This window comes from Scyliorhinus canicula, chromosome 2 (genome assembly GCF_902713615.1).
Source record: "Scyliorhinus canicula chromosome 2, sScyCan1.1, whole genome shotgun sequence".
Taxonomy (NCBI): domain Eukaryota; kingdom Metazoa; phylum Chordata; class Chondrichthyes; order Carcharhiniformes; family Scyliorhinidae; genus Scyliorhinus; species Scyliorhinus canicula.
This window is the reverse complement of record NC_052147.1, coordinates 202,889,068-202,911,644: the sequence shown is the minus strand read 5'-3', so window position 1 is coordinate 202,911,644 and position 22,577 is coordinate 202,889,068. Positions and strand designations below refer to the sequence as shown.

The window sequence follows — 22,577 nt, the reverse complement described above, 5'->3', positions numbered from 1 at the left end:
TTATTTGCGGTGACATTATACACAAATCAGGACCTGTGCAATATCAAGAGGTTTTATCACAATGTTCCCAATGATCCGAATAACAATACAACGTGAAATAGTGGGCAACAGATGTTGCAGCTTCAATTACATGGAGATTAAAGAAAATAAAGAAAGTAAATGGAAGATTTAAATTAGAGCAGAATACATGGTTTTATTTTGACACTCTAAAATCCAACAGCAAAACTAAACTAGCAAAGTCAACAAATCACATACATCTTGAATGACTGATAAACTAAAACAAACACTATTATTGAATCAATGAATAGCCAGTTAATCAATTAATACAGCAGCAATTAATACAGAAGCAGAAAATAGTGAAGTGATGAACTCATATCAATGGATGCACTATCAAATCAGTTAATGCTGTTAGTGTTATTATGCATCTTATTTAAATCCATTGCTGATGTCATCAGTAAATGCTGTGATGCTATTATTTGTTGTTGTTACTTGCGTATTTTTCTATTTAATTGCCATTAGTTCCAATTCTATTCACACCGAATATACTTCAAAATGGGGGGAAAGAAGTTGCTTGAACAGAAAGCCGGAGTTGAAAACTTCATGATACAGCACTGCCACAAGAGCCTACAGCTGCATTACAGCTACCGACAACAATTTGGGTGGGAATCTTCACATACTATTTACAATTATAAATAATGGCATACAAAATTTTAGTATTATTTTGAGACAACACCCATTCTTAAAATTGTAACAAAACAAATAACGTTTGTCGACACAAAGTATGCACTAATCATTTTTAAACAATTTTATGGAGAATCACACATGTTGAAACTTTGGTGAAGCTGCACAAAGTTCAGCATAAATATTTAAAGCTAGCATATACAAAGTTTTACAGGTATATATTATTTTAAAATCAGCAATTGTTTCTATCATATTATTTACATACTTTTATAAGTTTCTAACCACTACAGAAAAATTATTTGATCGTCTTTAGAAAAGTTAATCTTTTCTTGAAAAGGGTGTTGGAAACCTTCTTAAATGTCACAAACAAAAGTCAGGCAGCTATTCATAATCATTTTTTCACAATGGTATGGTGCCCAAGTATCGTAATTTAATAAGCTTTGTGATGTCCTATATATTCATATTCAAATTAAAAAGGTTGCCAAAGATTTGTTTAATTTCAATATATCCCCACACAAAGTAGACACATACCTGGTTGACGAAAAGATTGCAGAATTCCTGTAGCAAGACAATAATTCTTGATGGGAAACAATAGTATCTGGAATGGCTCCATATCAAACAAATAGTGTGGAAAAGGGGATCAATAAATGCTTCAATTTCAGAGAAGTTTGAATCTTCCAGATAAGATAGATGATATTTCAAAGTTCGGAGATGCAATTCAATGTCTTCAGCCTCGGAGACAGCTACAAATATTTAAGGGTATTATTCACATCTTCTGAATAAGTTTATTTGGTTAGATTGTGCAAACTGACTAAGCAATTGTGTAGAGAACTGAAAGATGTACACAGACATTGTTCATCGCATGTTAGATGCTAATTATTGTTTGGGTTAAATTTGAAGATTGCTAAAGTGCCAATCAGAAGACCGGAAACCCCAGAAAAAAAGAAATCACTTACTTTTTATGATTACTTTTGATTTCTGAAGTGTGAAGTCTGTGGTAAAATGTGCATAAACAAGACTCAAATTATATAGTAGCTGGTCTCTAGTTGTTATGCTGTTCTCAAGGAGAATGGTATAAGCAGCGCCAAAGGAAGTTTTAAAATGTTTAAGTTAACGGCTTAATATGGACAAGGGGAATGTTTATGATTTTCTTAAAAGGAAAATAAAGTATTTTTTGTAATCACAGAATGAAAATGAACAATTAATTCTATATATACTTTTGAAGTATTTGAACTGTACCACATCACATGGACAGTGGTGATTCAGGAACCACCATCTCATGAACAATTAGGGATGGCCAAAAATTCCAGCCTTCTCAACAAAGTTCAAGTCCCATGAAGGATGAAAAAGAAAAGATATCGGACAACATTGCATTTCGGATTACATTGCATTTATGAAGATTTCATATTGACGTTGTTTAATTTGTTAAATAGAACTGCATTTTTAACAGGAGTTACCAAATAATTTGAAACATTCATGATTTACCTGGAGGAGGTACTCTGAGGAATCAGAGGGACAGCAAGTGGGTAGCTTTAATAAACATAAATTACACAACTCCCAAGTACACATAATGGAGGGATAAAAACAAATGCTGGAAATGTGCAGCAAAGAAAGAACAGAAACTGCTAAAAGCATTTAGCAGTTAAGCAATGGCCAGATTTTAACAATTCTATTTGCCAAAATAAGAGGTTAATGACCAACTTCCTGAATGGCTACAGGACAAAAGAAAATTGAAGCAAGTGTTTGAAGTCAGTGGTGTCATGTGAGAGTACCTTTAAGAAATGATGTTTATCAAATAGCTGCAGTGATGTCAGAGTGTGGGTGGAGCTGGGCTGTCTGTCTGCTTTACTTTCACTTTGGGCTGTCAGCTACAGGGTGTCTTTGGTTCCGTTTTGCATATTGGGAACTGCATCATGCAAAACCAGGTGTAATTCTAGTTTCTTTCTGTATGAAAGGAATGTCTTCAAATCACTTGCCAATTTAAAAGTGATAACTGCTTTCAGTCGAGAATTTAAACCTGATCTCTGTGTTAAAGAGGGTATTTGTCTTATGGAGGTTACAAGGAAAGATCAAGGGTTACTTATAGAGTACTGTATTTTTTGGTTTGATGGTTGCTAAGATGTTTACTGTGAGTTTAAAAATGTTAATTGGATTCACAGAATAAATATTGTGTTTTGTTTTAAAATACTCTGTTGCATCACACCTGTAAAGTAGGTCCTTGTGCTCCCCATAACCAAAATCTATTTAAAGTTATGGGTCAGGTAAACTCCATGATACACTTTGGGGTTCTCTACATCCTGGCCCATAACAAATTGGGGGCCCCGAGGGGGATACAAGTCTATCTATTGGGTTGGCTTTGTGAACTTAAAGACAGTGAGGAGTGAGCATATTGTGGTTGCTTTTCAGGTGTGGTATATCAGTTTAAGTAGGGGGGGTGTTGTGGACAATGGCTCTTTCAGAGGCTCAGAAGATTTGGGGGTGGAGACAGTCACACGCGGGGGGTGGAGACAGTCACACGCAGTACCTTACGAACAGAGACTAAAAACAGGCGTTTAGATTTGGCAAAAACATTGCAGTTAACATTACCTGACAGAATACGAAAAGAGGTACTTATGGTGTTAGCTGAGCATTTAAAATTGCCTGAGATACAGTCTGACTAATTGGAAATGGCAAAAATTCAGTTACAAATCATGCAACTTGAACATGAAAAAGAGTTAAAGCAGCTGGAATACAAAATGAGGGGAAAAGGGAGAGAAAGGGAGATCAGGGAAAAAGAAAGGAAGAGAGAGGAAAGAAAAATAGAGAGAAAGGGCGATACAGATCAGGGAAAAAGAAAAGAAGAGTGAAGAAACAAAGAAAGAATAGCCCCAGCAGAACAAAAAGAGAAAGGGAGGTACAGATCAGGGAAAAAGAGAGAGTTTGAACTTCAGAAAATGGCCATGAAACATGACAGTCAGTTAAAATTGGCGGATGTAAAGAGAAACGTACAGTTGGAGAAGAGTGATGAGGATAAAGAGAATGAGCGCCATAGACGAAGGCTTGGTGGGGTCCTATTTAAATATGTCCAAACATTTGATGAGAAGGGGGTAGAAGCCTTTTTCATTTCATTTGAGAAGGTGGTGAAACAAATTAAATTGCCATCGGATATGTGGGTATTACTGATTCAAACGAAACTGATAGATGGGGCTAGTGAAGTGTTTGCATCACTACCAGAGGTGGTATCTGGGACATTATGAGGTGAAATAATCCATCTTAGGTGCATATGAACTAGTGCCTGAAGCCTACAGACAAAGATTTAGAAATTTAAGGAAAGAACCTGGTCAAACATACATGAAGTTTGAAAGTATCAAACAGAGTAACTTTGATAGATGGATGAGGGCTTTGAAAATAGACCAAACGTATGAAACTGAGAAATTATACTTTTGGAGGAGTGTAAAAATTCAATTCCTGATGTAGTGAGAACTCATGTGGAAGAGCAGAAGGTTGAAACTGCAAGATTAGCAGCAGAAATAGCAGATGATTATGAATTAATTCATAAATCAAAGCTTGGTTTCCAACATTAGTTTCAGCCGATGGGCGGTAGAAACTGGGGAAAAGAGAAATACTCAAGTGGTAGAGGTAAAGGAGATCTGATGGGAGACAATAAGGAGAGTGTACCTCAGATTAAAAAAGAAATCCAGCAGGGTGGAAGAGACATGAAAAGTTTCAAAATGTTTTCACAGTAATAAACTAGGCCATGTAAAGTCACAGTGTTGGTGGTTGAAGAAAAGCACTGGGAAGGCTGATGTGGTAATACAGGATAAGACAGTGGGGTTTGTTAAAGTGGTAAAGGAACGCCCAAGTGAAGGGAAGGAGGTGCAAAAGATTGTACAGCCTGATCAAGAGATGACTGATAAGAAGGTGCCAGATCTCTTTAAAGAATTTACTTGTGCGGGTAATACTCATGTATATCAGGAGGAGCAGGTAAAGAAGTCACCATTTATGAGATATGGGAGCTAGTCAATCTTTAAATGGTAAGAGTTGAGGAGTTATGCAGTTTGGGAAGAATATTTCCAGAAAAGGTGGTAATATGTTCTGGTCGCCTCATTATAGGAAGGACGTGGAAGCTTTGGAACGGGTGCAGAGGAGATTTACCAGGATGTTGCCTGGTATGGAGGGAAAATCTTATGAGGAAAGGCTGATGGACTTGAGGTTGTTTTCGTTAGAGAGAAGAAGGTTAAGAGGTGACTTAATAGAGGCATATAAAATGATCAGAGGGTTAGATAGGGTGGACAGCGAGAGCCTTCTCCCGCGGATGGAGGTGGCTAGCACGAGGGGACATAGCCTTAAATTGAGGGGTAATAGATACAGGACAGAGGTCAGAGGTGGGTTTTTTACGCAAAGAGTGGTGAGGCCGTGGAATGCCCTAACTGCAACAGTAGTGAACTCGCCAACATTGAGGGCATTTAAAAGTTTATTGGATAAGCATATGGATGATAAGGGCATAGTGTAGGTTAGATGGCCTTTAGTTTTTTTCCATGTCAGTGCAACATCGAGGGCCGAAGGGCCTATACTGCGCTGTATCGTTCTATGTTCTATGTGGAATTCAGGTTGAGCAGAGGAGTGTTCCATTATATAAGAGAAGGTTGGAAAGTCCAGTGAAGAGTGATGAAGTAGTAGGAGGAGTAATAGAGAAACTATCTTGACCAGGAATACAGTTTATCTTTGGTAATGATATAGCTGGATCACAGGTGGGAGTGATGCCTACTGTGGTTGATAAGCCAGTGGAAAATCAGACAATTGAAGTGTTGAAGAACAAATATCCTGGGATTTTTCCAGATTGTGTAGTAACAAGGTCACAAAGTCACAGGTTAAGACAAGAGGAGAAATCAAAGAGTGAAGATAAAGTTGAAGTGCAATTATCAGAAACGATTTTTGATCAGATGGTTGAGGCGGATATTTTTAGTTCAGGAAAATTAGCGGAGTTACAACAGAATGAAAACATGAAATAAAAATCGCTTATTGTCACGAGTAGACTTCAATGAAGTTACTGTGAAAAGCCCCTAGTCGCCACATTCCGGCGCCTATCCGGGGAGGCTGGTACGGGAATCGAACCGTGCTGCTGGCCTGCATGGTCTGCTTTAAAAGCCAGCGATTTAGCTGAGTGAGCTAAACCGGTGGCGTGAGGTTGGGGGGGGGGGGGGGGGGGGGGGGTTAAGTTTGCTGACCGTGTCTGCAGATTTCTCTTTCTCCAGTCTTTTGATTTGGTTGAGTATCCATCTTGGATGGATAATTTATCTTGGTGGAAATGGCGGACTTCAAATTTGGGGGCATAGTGGAGGATGGCCCAGTGAAAAAGGTCGATAGTACTTGCTTACCTTAAGAGCTTAAACTTCAATATGGTGTTTCTGCAAGAGACCCATTGTGGGTCAGAAACTTGAGAAAGGGGTGGCTACGATAGGTCTTTCAATTATGTTTTGCTGGTAGGGCCAGGGGTACGGCACTTTCAACCAATGAAAGGGTTCAGTTCTCTGCCCCCAAGATTTTCGCCGACCCAAATGGCAAACACATTATTGTCAGTGGTTCTCTGGTGGGCATCCCGGTGAATATGATACTATTAATATTTACGCCCCGAACTGGGCTGATACAAATTTTATTAATACCTTGCTGACCTCCCTACCCGATTTAGGCTTGCATCAACTAATTTTGGGGGAGGACCTGAACGGTGTCTTGGACCCTAGATTGGATCCAAGATTGGATTCCAAGCCCAGATTCTCTTATTCCACTGGGATTGAACCCTTCGGGAGCAGTGACCACAATATGATAGAATTTACCCTGCAGTTTGAGAGGGAGAAGCTGCAATCAGATGTAATAGTATTACAATTAAATATGGGTAACTACAAAGACATGAAGGAGGAGCTGGCCAGAGTTGATTGGAAAAGGAGCCTAGCAGGGAGGACAGTGAGACAGCAATGGCAGGGGTTTTTGGGGATTATTAGGGAGGCACAACAGAAATTCATCCCAAGGAGGAGGAAACATGCTAAGGGGAGGACAAGGCATCCATGGCTGACGAGGGATGTCAAGGACACCATAAAAGCTAAAGTAAAAGCATACAAAGTGGTGAGGATTAGTGGGAAGCCAGACGATTGGGAAGCCTTTAAAAGTGAGCAGAGGACAACTAAAAAGCAATAAGGGGGAGAAGATGAAGTATGAGTGCAAGCTAGCTAGTAAGGTAAGATAGTAAGATAGGAAGAGTTTTTTTCAATACATAAAAGGTAAGAGAGAGGCAAAAATAGACATTGAACCACTGGAAAATGTGGCTGGAGAAGTAATAATAGGAAACAAAGAAATGGCAGAAGAACTGAATAGGTACTTTGCATCAATCTTCATGTTAGAAGAGTCCAGTGGGATGCCAGAGCTCCAGGAGAACCAGGGGGCAGAGGTGAGTGCACTAACACTAACCGTTACTAAGAAGAAGATTCTGGGGAAACTGAAAGGTCTGAAGGTGGATAAGTCACCTGGACAGGATGGACTATACCCCAGGGTCCTAAAAGAGATAGCTGAGGAAATTGTGGAGGCATTGGTGATGATCTTTCAGGAATCACTGGGGGCAGGAAGGGTCCCAGAGGACTGGAATGTGGCTAATGTAATACCACTGTTTAAGAAGGGAGGGAGACAGAAGATGGGAAATTATAGGCCGGCTAGCCTGACTTTGGTCATTGGTAAGATTTCAGAGTCTGTTATTATGAGATTGCGAAGTACTTGGAAGTGCATGGTAAAATAGGACCAAGTCAACACGACTTTGTCAAAGGGAGGTCGTGTTTGACAAATCTGTTAGAGTTCTTTGAGGAGATAACAAGGAAGTTAGACAAAGGAGAACCAGTAGACGTGATTTATTTAGATTTCCAGAAGGACTTTGACAAGGTGCCGCATAGGAGATTGTTAAATAAGTTAAACGCCCATGGTGTTCAGGGTAATATCCTGCTGGCATGGATAGAGGATTGGCTGACTGGCAGAAGTCAGAGAATTAGGATCAAGGGGTCATTTTCACAGAATATAGAATAGAATAGAATTTACAGTGCGGAAGGAGGCCATTCGGCCCATCGAGTCTGCACCAGTTCTTGGAAAGAGCACCCTACCCAAACCCACACCCTATCCCCATAACCCAGTAACACCACCCAACACTATGGGCAATTTTGGACACCAAGGGCAATTTAGCATGCATATCTTTGGACTGTGGGAGGAAACCGGAGCACCCGGAGGAAACCCAGCGGAAACGGTGAGAACGTGCAGACTCCGCACAGACAGTGAGCCGGGAATCGAACCTGGGAGCCTGGAGCTGTGAAGCAATTGTGCTAACCACCATGCTACCGTGCTGCCCTTGACTAGTGGTGTGCCTCAGGGGTTTGTGCTAGGACCACAACTTATCACAATATACATTAATGATCTGGAAGAAGGAACTGAAGGCACTGTTGCCAAGTTTGCAGATGATACAAGGATCTATAGAGGGACAGATAGTATTGAGGAAGCAAAGGGGCTGCAAAAAGATTTGGACAAGCTGGGAGAGTGGGCAATGAAGTGGCAAATGAAATACAATGTGGAAAAGTGTGAGGTTATGCACTTTGGAAGGAGGAATTTAGGCATAGACTATTTTCTAATTCGGGAAATGTTAAGGAAATCAGAAGCCAAAAAGGACTTGGGAGTCCTTGTTCACAATTTTCTTCAAGCTAATGTGCAGATTCGTCAGGAGTTAAGAAGGCAAATGCAATGTTAGCATTCATGTCAAGAGGGCTAGAATACAAAACCAGGGACCCCATTTGGAGTATTGTGAGCAGTTTTGGGCCCAATATCTAATGAAGGGTGTGCTAGCCTTGGAAAGGGTCCAGAGGAGGTTCACAAGAATGATCCCTGAAATGAAGAACTTGTCTTATGAGGAACGGTTGAGGACTTGGGGTCTGTACTCGTTGGAGTTCAGCAGGATGAGTTGATTGACGGTTGAGGACTTGGGGTCTGTACTCGTTGGAGTTCAGCAGGATGAGTTGATTGGGGGGGGGGGGGGGGGGGGGGAAGAACCTTCTTGCGCCCAGGCGATAAGGATTTTTGTTTTTCTCCGCATGTGCATCAGGTATATTCGCGGATTTATTTTAAAATGGTAGATAGGACTCTCCTCCCTTCAGTGGTGGTGGCTGAGTACTCAGAAACCAGCCCCACCCAGCATCCGCCATAATAATAATAATTTTTATTGTCACATGTAGGCTTACATTAACATTGCAATGAAGTTACTGTGAAAAGCTCCTCGTCGCTACATTCCGGCACCTGTTCAGTACATAGAGGGAGAATTCAGAATGTCCAAATTATCTAATAGCACATCTTTCGGGACTTATGGGAGGATCAAACGGGCTTCATGAAGGTTCGACAATTATTGGCCAATATATATCACCTGCTGAATGCTGTCCTTTCCCCCCTCGGTGCCCAAACCAGAGCTGAGTGTTTCCCTGGATGCCGAGAAGGCATTTGATAGAATGGACTGGGAGTATATATTTGAGAATCTTTGGAGGTTAGGTTTTGGCCACAAATTTATCATCTCTTGGATTTGGCTACTGTACAAGGCCCCCACTGCAAGTGTTTGTATGAATCTCCTGAACTCTGGTTATTTTTCGTTGAATAGGGGCAAGAGACTGGGATGTTAACTGTCCCTGCTTTGGCAATAGGGTCACTCGCATTGAGGTACTCTATTAAGAGGGGGGTAAATCGGGGAGGGGTGATGCACAGGTGTCTCTTCCCACTAAAGAACTACTTTTCTTTATTACGGACCCATACCCTCCATGGGTGAGATAATGAAGCTGCTTCGTCCTTTTGGTTCCTTTTCGGGGTACAAGTTGAACTTGGACAAGAGTGAATGTTTCCCAGTCAACCCCCCTGGGAGGAGAGCCCAACTGGGGATGCTACCTTTTCACGTAGCCAAGGCTAGCTTTTGTTATCTGGGGTCCGGGTGGCCTACAACTGGGCCTCCCTTCATAAATTAAATTACACTAATCTGGTGGGCAGTGTCAAAACAAACTTGCAGAGGCGGGATAGCCTCCTCCTATCCTTGGCAGGTAGGGTTCAGACTATTAAAATTAACGTGCTCTTGAGATTTTTATTTCTCTTTCAGTGTCTCCAAATCAACAAATTGATGTCCTCTTTTATTTGGGAAGGTAAGACTCCAGAATCTGTGGTGTTTTACTCCAAAGAGACAGACAGTCGAGGGGCCTGGCCCTGCCCAATCTATTGTTTTACTTTTGGGCAGCCAACATTCAGAAGATATTGTGTTTTAGCAATCCCGGTTTCATATGGGGATGAACGGAAGCAAGCTGCTGCACTGCTTAGTCTTTGTGCAATAGTTATTGCACCATTGCCTTTTTCCCTGGTGAGGTTTTCCTCGAATCCAGTGGTGGTCTCCACCTGGAGGGTTCGGAAGCAGTTCAGCAACATTTTAGCCTATGCTAGCCCCCATCTGCAATAATCACCTTTTCCTACTCGCTGGTTTGGACTCAACGTTTAAGTCGTGGGAGGGATAGGGTCTGGAGAGGTTTGGGGATCTGTTCATAGAGGGGAGGTTTGCTAGTTTTAAGAAATTGGCTGGGGAATTTCAACTTCCTGGTTCCAGCCTTTTCAGGCATTTTCAAATGTGTAATTTTCCGCACAAGGCTTTCCTTTCCCTTGGCACCACCCTCTTCCCTGTTAAAGAAGATTTAGTCTCTAGCTAGGCTAAATAGGGGGTCTATTTTGGACATATATGGCCGTATTCTTTTAGCAGATTCTGCTCTGTTGAGTGAGGTGAGGACAAAATGGGAGGGCGAATTGGTCCTATTCTTAATGGTGAGATGTGGAATGAGGCCCTTCACAGAGTCAACTCCACATCTTCATGTGCTTGACTGAGTTTGATTCAATTCAAAGTTTTGCACAGGGCACACCTGACTGGAGTTGGGATGTGCGGATTCTTCTCAGAGTCAGCGCGCAACTCTCGGGAAATGACTAATGATAAACATATGTTCTAGGCCTGTCGAAAGTTGCTAAGTTTTTGGGTCTCTTTCTTTAACTCCATGTCAGAGATACTCAGTGTATATTTGGATGCACTGGTGACCATTTTTGGGGTGTCAGATTCGCCGGTGCTTCAGTCTGGGGTGAAGGCGGATGTCCTCGCCTTTACCTTATTGGCAGCCCAGAGGTGAATTCTGCTTGGGTGAAGGTCTCCTACGCTGCCAAGCACCTCGGCTTGGTCGGGTGACCTCATGTCATTTCTACATTTGGAGAAGGGCAAATACGCCATCAGGGGATCGGTGCAGGGGTTCAACAAAGATGGCAACCATTTATTTCCTATTTTAATGGAGTTAGTCATTGCCAGTTGTTATGGCGTTTAGTTTAGTTTGTGTGTTAAAGGTAATGTGTGCTTTTGCTTTTTTGTTTCTCTTTTCTATAGTGTATTTATGTTTAATTGTTTTGGGTGGTTTTTTTTAATATGGCAATTTTTTAATGAACATTTTTCTAAAAAAAAACACAATTAAGAATCAGCATTCTTCAATGCTGTGTCTGAACTTCTGTGGCACTGTTACATATCCAAACATTTGCTTAATTAACTTTGAAACATTAGATACAGCATTACATGTTCAAAATGTAATGACAGTGAGTTACCTTCTGTTATTTTCAAGATGGTATTTTTGAAGGTCAAATAATAGCTGCTTTTTACAATTCTCAGAATATTAGCTATTTTGGAAACCTTGGGATTCTGGAGCTGTAAAGAAAAATACAATTTTACTGTGGTAAAAAAAATCGACTCTGCCATTTGATTTGGCAAAAGCTTAATGTTTTTAATGTCTTATGCAAGAAACATAAACAGTAATATGATCTTGCTGTGATGATGGGCAGGTATTTTGCTCACCAACTTCTGTCACTGTCAATAGATAAACAAGAGCTAGGTTATATCTGGGATAGCACAGGAAAGAAAACATGCATTTACATTTTTCGTTATTCTGGTCGAGAAATTGTTCTGAGAAACTTGGCATTGGATGTAATGAAGCAGAGGAAATTGTGAAGTTGCCCTGTGAGGAATCATAAATGTGAATATACTATTTTGTGGCACATCAGTACACTAACCTAATGCACCAGTCACAGACAAACAAAGTTTGGGAAGAAAAATAGAAAATAAACTGCAAACTATTGGGTTTTTATTTAAATGCAGGTCTGTCAGCATCTGATGAGAGAAAAATGAGATTACTATCAGCTACATCTATGCTTAGATGCTTTGCTTGAACACTAATAAGTTTGATGTTACATACCTCATCATAGTATTTTACATGTCATTTGCATAGAAACTAAAAGTATTTTTAACTGTGTTCCAGCAAATTATTTAACACCTGGGGCAGGATTCTCCGCCGTCGAGATGCTCCGTTTTGCCGGCAGCCCAGGAGTTTCCTGACGGCGTGTGGCTGCCCCACAATGGGAAACCCCATTGACCAGCCAGTGTAATGGAGCATCCCGCCGGCAGGGTAAAACAGAAATGTGGCATGGCAGATTATATTTTAAATAGGCGGCAACATATCAAACATCTGGGCAGCACGGTGGCCTAGAGGTTAGCACAGCTGCCTCACGGCGCTGAGGTCCCAGGTTCAATCCCGGCTCTGGGTCACTGTCCGTGTGGAGTTTGCACATTCTCCCAGTGTCTGCGTGGGTTTCGCCCCCACAACCCAAAATGTGCAGAGTAGGTGGATTGGCCACGCTAAATTGCCCCTTAATTGGAAAAAATTATTGGGTACTCTAAATTTATTTTTTTTTAAATTTTAAATAAAAAAAAACATATCAAACATCCAGCTTTATCATTCAATACTGCCTTTGTAGGTTCAACATTTTTTTGAAACCAAACGGCAGAAACAAGAAATTAGTTTCAATTTGGTTCTGCATACAAACCTGCTTATATATTCCAAGCAGGTTTTCTTTCCTTGCCATCCAAAAAAAAATTTCTGAACTTGGAGCAGGATTTGTTTCTTCAAATAAGTCATCAACAGAATCTTGTTTCATAACATCTGTTATCTGATGCATCCACTGGATGACCATGGACTCAATTGAATGAAGAACGGATTTGTCCATTTGTGGAAGGCTATGAAAGTAACAGAAAATAACATAGTCAGTTAGATCGATTGGAATAATTTGGCCAGTTTACATCTGCATATGTTGCTAACATGCTGGGTAACAGTTAACCTTGAAACTACAGATGTGAAGATTAATAATAATATTTTTCAATAGTCAATTGTCCATCAAGAGGCCATGCTATGGCAGATTTGCTAGTCTGGAAATCATTTTGTTTCTTTCCACTGAACTTCCCTGAGAATAAAAAGCAAGGCACATAATGACATTTTTGCTGCCTTTAGCTTTCACTGACTTTTGACATGTCTTGTCAGTTCTTGTTCTGCGCTCCACCTATTCTCAACCAATCTAATTACTCTTTAGGACCAGACAGTTGTGTCTCTCTCTCTTTTCTTCCTGCTGTCCAGCTTAGATCACCTTTTTCGTGTTCACTGTGCTTTCCCCATCTATAGCCTTATTTGAAGATCATGATCCTGCTTTAATCCAAGCACCTGTCCCACTTCTTTTTTCAATTGCGTCCATGCCCTGATCCTGCAATTCACCTTTTCTGCAACAAATTAGGATTTTTTTTTTTTAAACTTCTAAACCCAAGTTTATACTAACTACATTTGCTTACTTTCAGTAACCATTTTCAAAACAAAGTAATTTTTTCCACTAGAGAGAGGACTGCATCTGAGGCCTGCAGACATTTGGAGGCACTGCCACGGGGAAACAAAGTTAACTAGAGAAGATGATGCGCAGTTATGATGCCAAGGCATACAAGGTCAAGTGCTGGAAAATGGGATTAGAAAACTTTGGTTGTTTTTGACCGGTGCAGACAGGATGGGCCCAAGGGCCTTTTCTGTGCTGTAGATCTCCTATGACTCTATGACACAGGTGCAATGAGAATGAGTAAAGATAAAAACAAAGGTTGTTATGATATCCTGGACGGGAGGTTTGCTAGAGCTCTTCGGGAGGGTTTAAACTAGTTTGGGAACCAGAGCTATGGATCAGAGGATAGGGTAGCTGCTGAACAGGCAACAATAGTATGCAGCATGTCTGTGAGGAAGGATAGACAGTTGATAGGGCAAAGTTGTAGTCAAAGTTGTACTCAGTGGAATGGGTTAAAGTGTCTGTTTCAATGCAAGGAGTGTCAGGGATAAGGGAGATGAGCTTCGAGCATGGATCAGTACTTGGAACTACTATGTTGTGGCCATTACGGAGACATGGATTTCACAGGGGCAGGAATGGTTGTTAGATGTTCCGGGGTTTCGATGTTTTCAGAAGAATAGGGAGGGAGGTAAAAGAGGAGGGGGAATGGCACTGTTAATTAGGGAGTGCACCACAGCTGCAGAAAAGGAGATAGTTGAGGAGGGTTTGTTTACTGAATCAGTATGGGTGGAAGTGAGAAACAAGAAAGGAGCAGTCGCTTTATTGGGAGTTTTCTATAGACCCCCCCCCCCCTCCCTCCCCCAATAGTAGCAGAGAGATAGAGGAACAGATTGGGTGGCAGATCTTGGAAAAGTGCAGAAGTAACAGAGTTGTTGTCACGGGTGACTTCAACTTCCCTAATATTGACTGGAACCTCCTTAGTTCAAATGGTTTGGATGGAGCAGATTTTGTCAGGTGTGTACAGGAAGGATTCCTGACTCAATATGTAGATAGGCCGACTAGGGGGGAGGCCACATTGGACTTGGTGCTTGGCAACGAACCAGGCCAGGTGTCAGATGTCTCGGTGGGAGAGCATTTTGGTGACAGTGACCACAACTCCTTGACCTTTACCATAGTCATGGACAGGGATAGGAACACACAGTATGGGAAGGTATTTAATTGGGGGTGGGGAAATTATACTGCTATTAGACAGGAGCTGAGGAGCATAAAGTGGGAACAATTGTTCTTGGGGAAATGCACAACAGCAATGTGGGGATTGTTTAAGGAGCATTTCTTCCGAGTGCTGAACAGTTTTGTCCCACTGAGATGAGGAAGGAATGGTAAGGTGAAGGAGCCTTGGATGACAAGAGAAGTGGAGCTTCCTTTCAAGAGGAAGAAGGAAGATTACGTAAGGTTGAGGAAGCAAGGATCTGGGGACTTCCGGTGACGGCAGGCGGGAGGCAGCCGCGCGTTGGAGGGCTCCCGTTCGGGAATGGCATTGTCAGGGGGTAACGCCCGGTCCTAAGGGCAGCGGAGGCAGCAAAAGTCGGGAGACAGCACAGGGAGGGGAAATGTCGAAGATCAGCAAAAAAAAACGGCCGTGAAAAAAGCGGCTGAAAGTCCGTTGGGGAGTGGAAAGGTCACCGCGGGGTCAGTAGAGAAAATGGAGGCTGGAGCACCAGGGGAGGCCGCATTGCTTATGGCTGAAGAAATAACCACGGTGATGGCCGTGGAAGTCGAAAGATGGTTTACAAAACACTTGGAGGCAATGAGGAAGGAGATAGGGGCGGTTTTGAAAGCGCTGGTGGAGGAGGCAATTACCCCGGTGAGGACGGCGGTGGCGAACACAGTGGCGGAGGTGCAGGAGCAAGGCGAGGCCCTGAAGGAAGTGGAAGAGACATTACAGCAGCACAGTGATCAACTTACCTCGATGGGGAAGGAGATGCGGAAGGTGATAAGAGATCAACAAGGATCTGTGATGCAAAATGAATGACCTGGAAAACAGATCCAGGCGACAGAATTTGAGGATTGTGGGGCTGCCCGAAGGAGTGGAAGGACCGAAGCCGACTGAGTATTTTGCCACGATGTTGGCGAAACTATTGGGGGAGGGGGAGTATCCCTCCCGACATGAGCTGGATCGGGCTCATCGGTCATGGAGGCCTGTACCAAAGGCGAGTGAACCGCCAAGAGTAGTGACTCTGCTTCCGTGGGTACAGTGTAAAGGAGAAGGTCCTGTGCTGGGCTAAGCAGAAGCAGGTGGTGCAGTGGGCTGGAGCTGGTATATGCGTATACCAAGACTTTACGGTGAAGCTGGCGAGAAGGGCTGCCTTCAACCAGATGAAGAGGGCACTGTACATTAGTAAGGTGCAGTGCGGCATTGCATATCCAGCGAAGCTGAGGGTGACCTACAAGTTCAAGGACTTTTATTTTGGGACAGCGGAAGAGTTTGCGAAGGCATTTGACTGTGGCAGAATTGAGAAATGGTCACATACCGATGTAGCCTCATGACTGTACTTTTTCTTTTTTTTGTTTCACTGCGTGCTGGTGTATGGGCTATTGGTGCCAGCGTTGTATATATTTGGACAAGGGAAGAAATGGGACTTTCAGTCGTAATGAGGGTTTTTTGGGGTGTGGGTGTGTATGCGGGGTTTGTGTGCCAAAGGGGACTTCTCGGTTTTTCCTGGAGCCGGGCAAGGGGGAAAGAGACCCGGGTGGGGGCCTCCACACGGGGGAGGCGTTGGGAACTCTATGGGTTAATGGTGACCATGATGCTTATATTGACAGGTGGGCCGTTGATTGGGGTGGTGGGAAAATGGGATCGTTGTTGATGTTAAAGGTATTGACTTTGTATCTGTTACCGTTTACTGCTTGTTGGTGGGGTGTAAATTTTGAAGGAAAATGTGAAAATGGAGAATAAAAACATTTTATTTTATAAAAAGAGGAAGCAAGGATCCGACTCGGCTCCGGAGTGCTACAAGGTAGCCAGGAAGGAACTCAAAAATGGACTGAGGAGAGCTAGAAGGGGGCATGAAAAAGCCCTGGCGGGAAGGATTAGGGAAAACCCCAAGGCGTTCTACACTTGTGAGAAATAAGAGGATGATCAGAGTGAGAGTAGGGCTGATCAGGAATAGTGGAGGGAACTTGTACTGAGAGTCTGAGGAGATGGGGGAGGCCCGAAATGAATATTTTGCTTCAGTATTCACGAGGAGGGGGAGACCTGGTTGCTCATGCGAATAGTGTGAACCAGGTTAATAGTCTTGAACACGTTGATATTAAGGAGGAGGATGTGCTGGAAATTTTAAAAAGCATCGGGTTAGATAAGTCCCCTGGGCCTGACGGGATATACCCAAGGTGCGGTGAATGTACTCACCCAAGTATGAACAGTCTGTATAGAGCTGTGACCTAGGACCTTGTACTGGAACCCCGGTGGGCTCCGCCTCTGGCTCCGCCTTCCCCAGGGCTATATACAGACCACCTGTGGGTGGCACTCATTTGTACAGCAGACACTGGCAGGCGAGTTCCTGGATAATAAAGCCATTCACTCGTTCTCACAGTCTCATAGTGAATTGACGGTATAACAATTTATTATCCAGCGACAGCGCCATGGAAGCCGCTCTAAAGCCAGATAAACTCGAGCTCGACGCGTGAGCAACAGAGGCTAAGGAGATCTCCGAACATTGGCTTCGCTGTTTCGAGGCCTCGACTCCTCCGCAATGCCTCCCTCTGAAACCCTCAAGCTGCAACTCCTCCACGCTCGGGTAAGCCATCGAATCTACGTGATGATAGCGAAGCTGCCACGTATGAGGCGGCGGTCACGACCCTCAAAGCGCATTTCGTGAAGCCCGTAAACGAGGTGTTTGCGCGACACCTCCTCACTACTTGCCGTCAACGCGCCGGGAAATCGCTGGACGAGTACCTGGAAAACCTGATCCTACTCGCAAGGAACTGCAACTATCGAGATGTGACGGCGGAGGAGCACATGAAGCTACAGATCCGGAACATCTACGTGGATGGGTTCCGATCGAACTATATCAGGCAGCGCCTGTTGGAAAACGGGACTACTGACCTGCGGGACACGGTAAAACTAGCCACCTCGTTAGAGGTGGCCGACCAGAGCCTCCGTGTGTTCCCCACGGACCCGGCGAACCCCTCGTGGATACCATCGTCGCGGCCCCCATCGGACCCGACTAAGTCACAAGCCTGTGCCACGCGGCTGTCCGTACAGCCCGGGGAACCGCAGTGCTACTTCTGCGGCCAGTGACAACACCTCCGGCAGCGTTGCCCAGCCCGTATAGCAACGTGCAGCGACTGTTGCAAAAAGGGACACTTCACCAGAGTCTGTCTGGGCCGACCTAAAGCCCAGAAGTCGAAAACTCACCAGGCCCGACCCGTGGGCTCACAGGCCCGTAGACTCCGCAATGTGGCTGCGTGCCATCCGGGAATGCCCCCTTCAGATGCGTCATCAACCGCGTGCGACTCGTGGGGGCCGCTATCTTGGCCAGTCGGCTTCAACACCGACCGACACGTGCGACTGATGGGGGCCGCCACCTTGGTCACCGGCTCCGTCACCGGCTGACATGTGCTACCGATGGGGGCGGCCATCCTGGTCGCCATCTTTGACCCAGCCCGACACGTGCGACTCACTGGGGCCACCATTTTGTGATACCGCCGACCACAAAGGCTACCCGCAGCTTGGCGCAGTCACCCTCGACCAGTCGCAGCCAAAGCACCTGAAAGATTCCATGATGGTCGTCCGGGTCAACGGGCACGAGACCACACTGTCTTTTCGACTCCGGGAGCACGGAGAGCTTTGTTCACCCTGACACGGTAAGGCGCTGCTCCCTTCAGATCTACCCCGCATCCCAGACAATCTCCCTTGCCTCCGGATCCCATTCGGTCCAGATCCGGGGGTACTGTATCGCTAACCTCGCGATGCAGGGCGCCAAGTACGCTCATTTTAAGCTGTACATCCTCCCTGACCTCTGCGCCCCTCTACTGCTTGGATTAGACTTCCAATGCAGTCACCGAAGCCTGACCCTACAGTTCGGCAGACCCTCACCCCCCCCTCCCCCACCACAGTATGCAGCCTCGCGACCCTCAAAGTCCCCCCCCCCCCTTCACTCTTTGCAAACCTCACTCCTGACTGTAAGCCCATCGCCACCACGAGCAGGCAGTACAGTTCCCAAGACGTGACTTTTATCAAGTCGGAGGTCCAGCGATTGTTGAAGGAAGGGATCATCGAGGCCAGCAACAGCCACTGGAGAGCAAAAGTGGTGGTCGTCCGGACCGGGGTAAAGAACCGGATGGTTGTGGACTACAGCCAGACAATTAACCTGTTCATGCAACTGGATGCGTACCCCCCTCCCCCGCATAGCGGAGATGGTCAACCAGATCGCACAGTACCGGATGTTCTCAACGGTCGATCTGAAGACGGCCTACCACCAGCTCCCGATACACCCGGAATAGCGCCACTACACTGCCTTCGAAGCAGCCGGCCGAACCTTCCACTTCCTCAGGATCCCTTTCGGCGTCACTAACGGGGCCTCGGTTTTTCAGAGAACGATGGACCGAATGGTGGACCAGGGTTGCAGGCTACATACCCGTATTTGGACAATGTTACCATCTGCGGCCATGATCAGCAGGACCATGACGCCAACCTTCAGAGGTTCCTCCAGGCCACCCAATCCCTCAACCTCACATATAACAAAGAGAAGTGCGTTTTCTGCACTACCCGACTAGCGATCCTCAGTTACGTCGTGGAGAACGGAGTCCTAGGGCCCGACCCCAACCGTATGCACCCTCTCACGGAACTACCCCCTCCCCACAGCCTCATGGCCCTCAAACGATGCCTGGGGCTGTTCTCCTACTATGCCCAGTGGGGCCCCAATTATGCGGACAAAGCCCGCCCACTTATTAAAACCACCACATTTCCCCTGACGGCTGAGGCCCACTCGGCCTTCAGCCGCATCAAGGCCGACATCACGAAGGCCGCAATGCATGCAGTGGACGAGTCCATCCCTTTTCAGGTAGAGAGCGATGCGTTAGACGTCGCCCTGGCCGCTACCTTCAACCAGGCGGGAAGGCCAGTAGCATTTTTCTCTAGAACTGTCCACGCTTCCGAGATCTGAAATTCCTTGGTCGAGAAGGAAGCACAAGCCAGAGTGGAAGCCGTGCATCACTGGAGGCATTACCTAGCCGGTAGGAGGTTCACCCTCGTCAACGACCAGCGGTCGGGTGCCTTTATGTTTGACAACGCACAACGGGACAAAATTAAGAATGACAAATCTTGAGGTGGAGAATCGAACTCTCCACCTACAATTACAATAATCAAGTATCGTCCTGGGAAGCTCAATGAGCCCCCAGACGCCCTGTCCCACATGCGCCAGCGCGCAAGATAGCTGACTTTGGGCTATCCACGATGACTTCTGCCAGCCGGGGGGTCACCCGGCTTACCCACTTTATTAAGGCCCGCAACCTGCCCTACTCCACTGAGGAGGTCAAGGCCATGACCAGGGACTGCCAAGTCTGTGCGGAGTGCAAACCGCACTTCTACCGGCCAGACAAGGCCCACCTGGTAAAGGCCTCCCGGCCCTTTGAGCGCCTCAGTATTGACTTCAAAGGGCCCCTCCCCTCCATCAACCATAATGTATACTTCCTAACCGTCGTTGATGTGTACTCCCGTTTCCCCTTCGCTGTCCCCTGCCCCGACATGACCTCGGCCACGGTTATAAAGGCACTGCATAGCAGCTTCACACTGTTCAGTTTCCCTGCGTACATCCACAGCGACCGGGGCACATTGTTCATGATGCTTGAGCTGCGTCAGTACCTGCTCAGTAAGGGCATCGCCTCGAGCAGGACTACGAGCTATAACCTGCAGGGAAACGGGCAGGTGGAGAGGGAGAACGCGACGGTACGGAAGGCCGTCCTTCTGGCCCTCCGGTCTAGAAATCTCCCGATCCCCCGCTGGCAGGAGATCCTCCACGACGCCCTCCACTCCATCAGATCGCTCCTCTGCACAGCCACGAATGAGACCCCTCATGACCGTTTGTTTGTCTTCCCTAGGAAGTCCATCTCCGGGGTCTCGCTTCCATCCTGGCTGACAACTCTGGGACCTGTCCTTCTCCGGAAGCATACGAGGAGCCATAAGACCGACCCCCTGGTCGAGAGGGTCCAGCTGCTGCACGCCAACCCCAAGTATGCCTTCGCCGCGAACCAGGACGGGCGGCAAGATACGGTCTCCCTATGGGATCTGGCACCAGCTGGTTCCCCTGCCAACGCGTCCCCCTCCTCACTGCCTACCACCACCCCCAGCGCTCCTTATGCCCCCCTTGTTTCCTGTATTGTCCCGCGCCCGCACTGCCGCCACCCACCACCCCTGTGCCTACCCCCACCCCTCAACCATCTCCGACACACCGGACTGAAGCTCAAGCTCCAGCCACCACGCCCCCGGAGTCACCACCTAAACAACCGTGCCCACCGTACCAGCCTCCCCGGACAGGCACCGGAATGTGGCGACTAGGGGCTTTTCACAGTAACTTCATTGAAGCCTACTCTTGACAATAAGCGATTTTCATTTTTTTTTCCATTCGGCAGAGCTAAGGAGGTCTAAAAGAACAATCCGGCCTCCAGACAGACTGAATATTTGATGACCCTCCGTTGCCCCCTCTGGACTTGATTTTTTTTTTTAAACAGGGGGTGAATGTATTCACCGAAGTATGAACTGTCTGTATAGTGCTGTGACCTATGACCTTATACTGGAACCCCGATGGGCTCCGCCTCTGGTTCCGCCCTGCCCGGGGCGATAAATAGACCAGCCACCTGTGGGTGGCACTCATTTGGACAGCAGACACTGGCAGGTAATAAAGCCTTATATTCATTCGTTCGCATGGTCTCATAGTAAATTGACGGTATAACACAAGGTTACTACGGGAAGCGAGGGAGGAGGAGATTGCTGCACTGTTGGCAATGATCTTTGCGTCCTCAGTCTCCACTGGAGTAGTACCAGATGATTGGAGGGAGGCGAATATTGTTCCCCTGTTCAAGAAAGGGAATAGGGAAATCCCTGGGAATTACAGACCCATCAGTCTCACGTCTGTGGTGAGCAAAATATTGGAAAGGATTCGGAGAGATAGGATTTATGATTATTTAGAAAAACATGGTTTGATTAAAGATAGTCAGCATGGTTTTGAGAGAGGCAGGTCATGCCTCACAAGCCTCATTGATTTCTTTGAAGATGTGATGAGACACATTGATGAAGGTTGGGCAGTGGATGTGGTGTATATGGATTTCAGTTAGGCATTTGATACGGTTCCCCATGGTAGGCTCATTCAGAAAGTTAGGGGGCATGGGATACAGGGAACTTTGGCTGTCTGGATACAGAATTGGTTGGCTGAAAGAAGACAGCGAGTGGTAGTGGATGGAAAGTATTCCGCCTGGAAGTCAGTGACCAGCAGTGTCCCGCAAGGATTTGTTCTGGGACCTCTGCTCTTTGTGGTTTTTATAAATGACTTGGATGAGGAAGCGGAAGGGTGGGTTAGTAAGTTTGCCGATGACACAAAGGTTGGGAGAGTTGTAGATAGTGTTGAGGGCTGTTGCAAGTTACAACAGGACATCGACAGGATGCAGAGCTGGGCTGAGAAGTGGGAGATGGAGTTCAACCTTGATAAATGAAGTGATTAATTTTGGAAGGTCGAATTTGAATGCTGAATTCAGGGTTAAAGGCAGGATTCTTGGAAGTGTGGAGGAACAGAGGGATCTTGGGGTCCACGTACATAGATCCCTCAAAGTAGCCACCAAAGTTGATAGGGTTGTTAAGAAAACGTACTGTGTGTTGGCTTTCATAAACAGGGGGATTGAGTTTAAGAGCCGCGAGGGTTTGCTGCAGCTTTATAAAACTCTAGTTAAGACTACATTTGGAATAGTCTGTTCAGTCTGGTCGCCTCACTAGCGGAAGGATGTGGATGCTTTGGAGAAGGTACAGAGGAGTTACCAGGATGCTGCCTGGACTGGAGGGCATGTCTTATGAAGAAAGGTTGAGGGAGCTAGGGCTTTTCTCACTGGAGCGAAGAAGGCAGAGAAGTGACTTGATAGAGGTGTACAAGGTGATGAGAAACATGGATAGAATGGATAGCCAGAGACTTTTCCCCAGGGTGGAAATGGCGTCA

At 45.6% G+C, this 22,577-nt stretch overlaps 1 protein-coding gene across 1 annotated transcript in view; it reads right to left on the bottom strand.

Moving 5' to 3' along the window:
• Window positions 1–22,577, bottom strand: part of dnah9 (dynein, axonemal, heavy chain 9) — a 125,355-nt gene that overhangs the window by 83,856 nt on the left and 18,922 nt on the right. The window contains exons 4-6 of the mRNA XM_038790289.1: window positions 12,607–12,796; window positions 11,335–11,434; window positions 1,213–1,424 (exon numbers count right to left, since the gene is read on the bottom strand). Coding sequence (XP_038646217.1) covers window positions 1,213–1,424; window positions 11,335–11,434; window positions 12,607–12,796 — 502 coding nt within the window. The remainder of the gene's footprint in view (window positions 1–1,212; window positions 1,425–11,334; window positions 11,435–12,606; window positions 12,797–22,577) is intronic.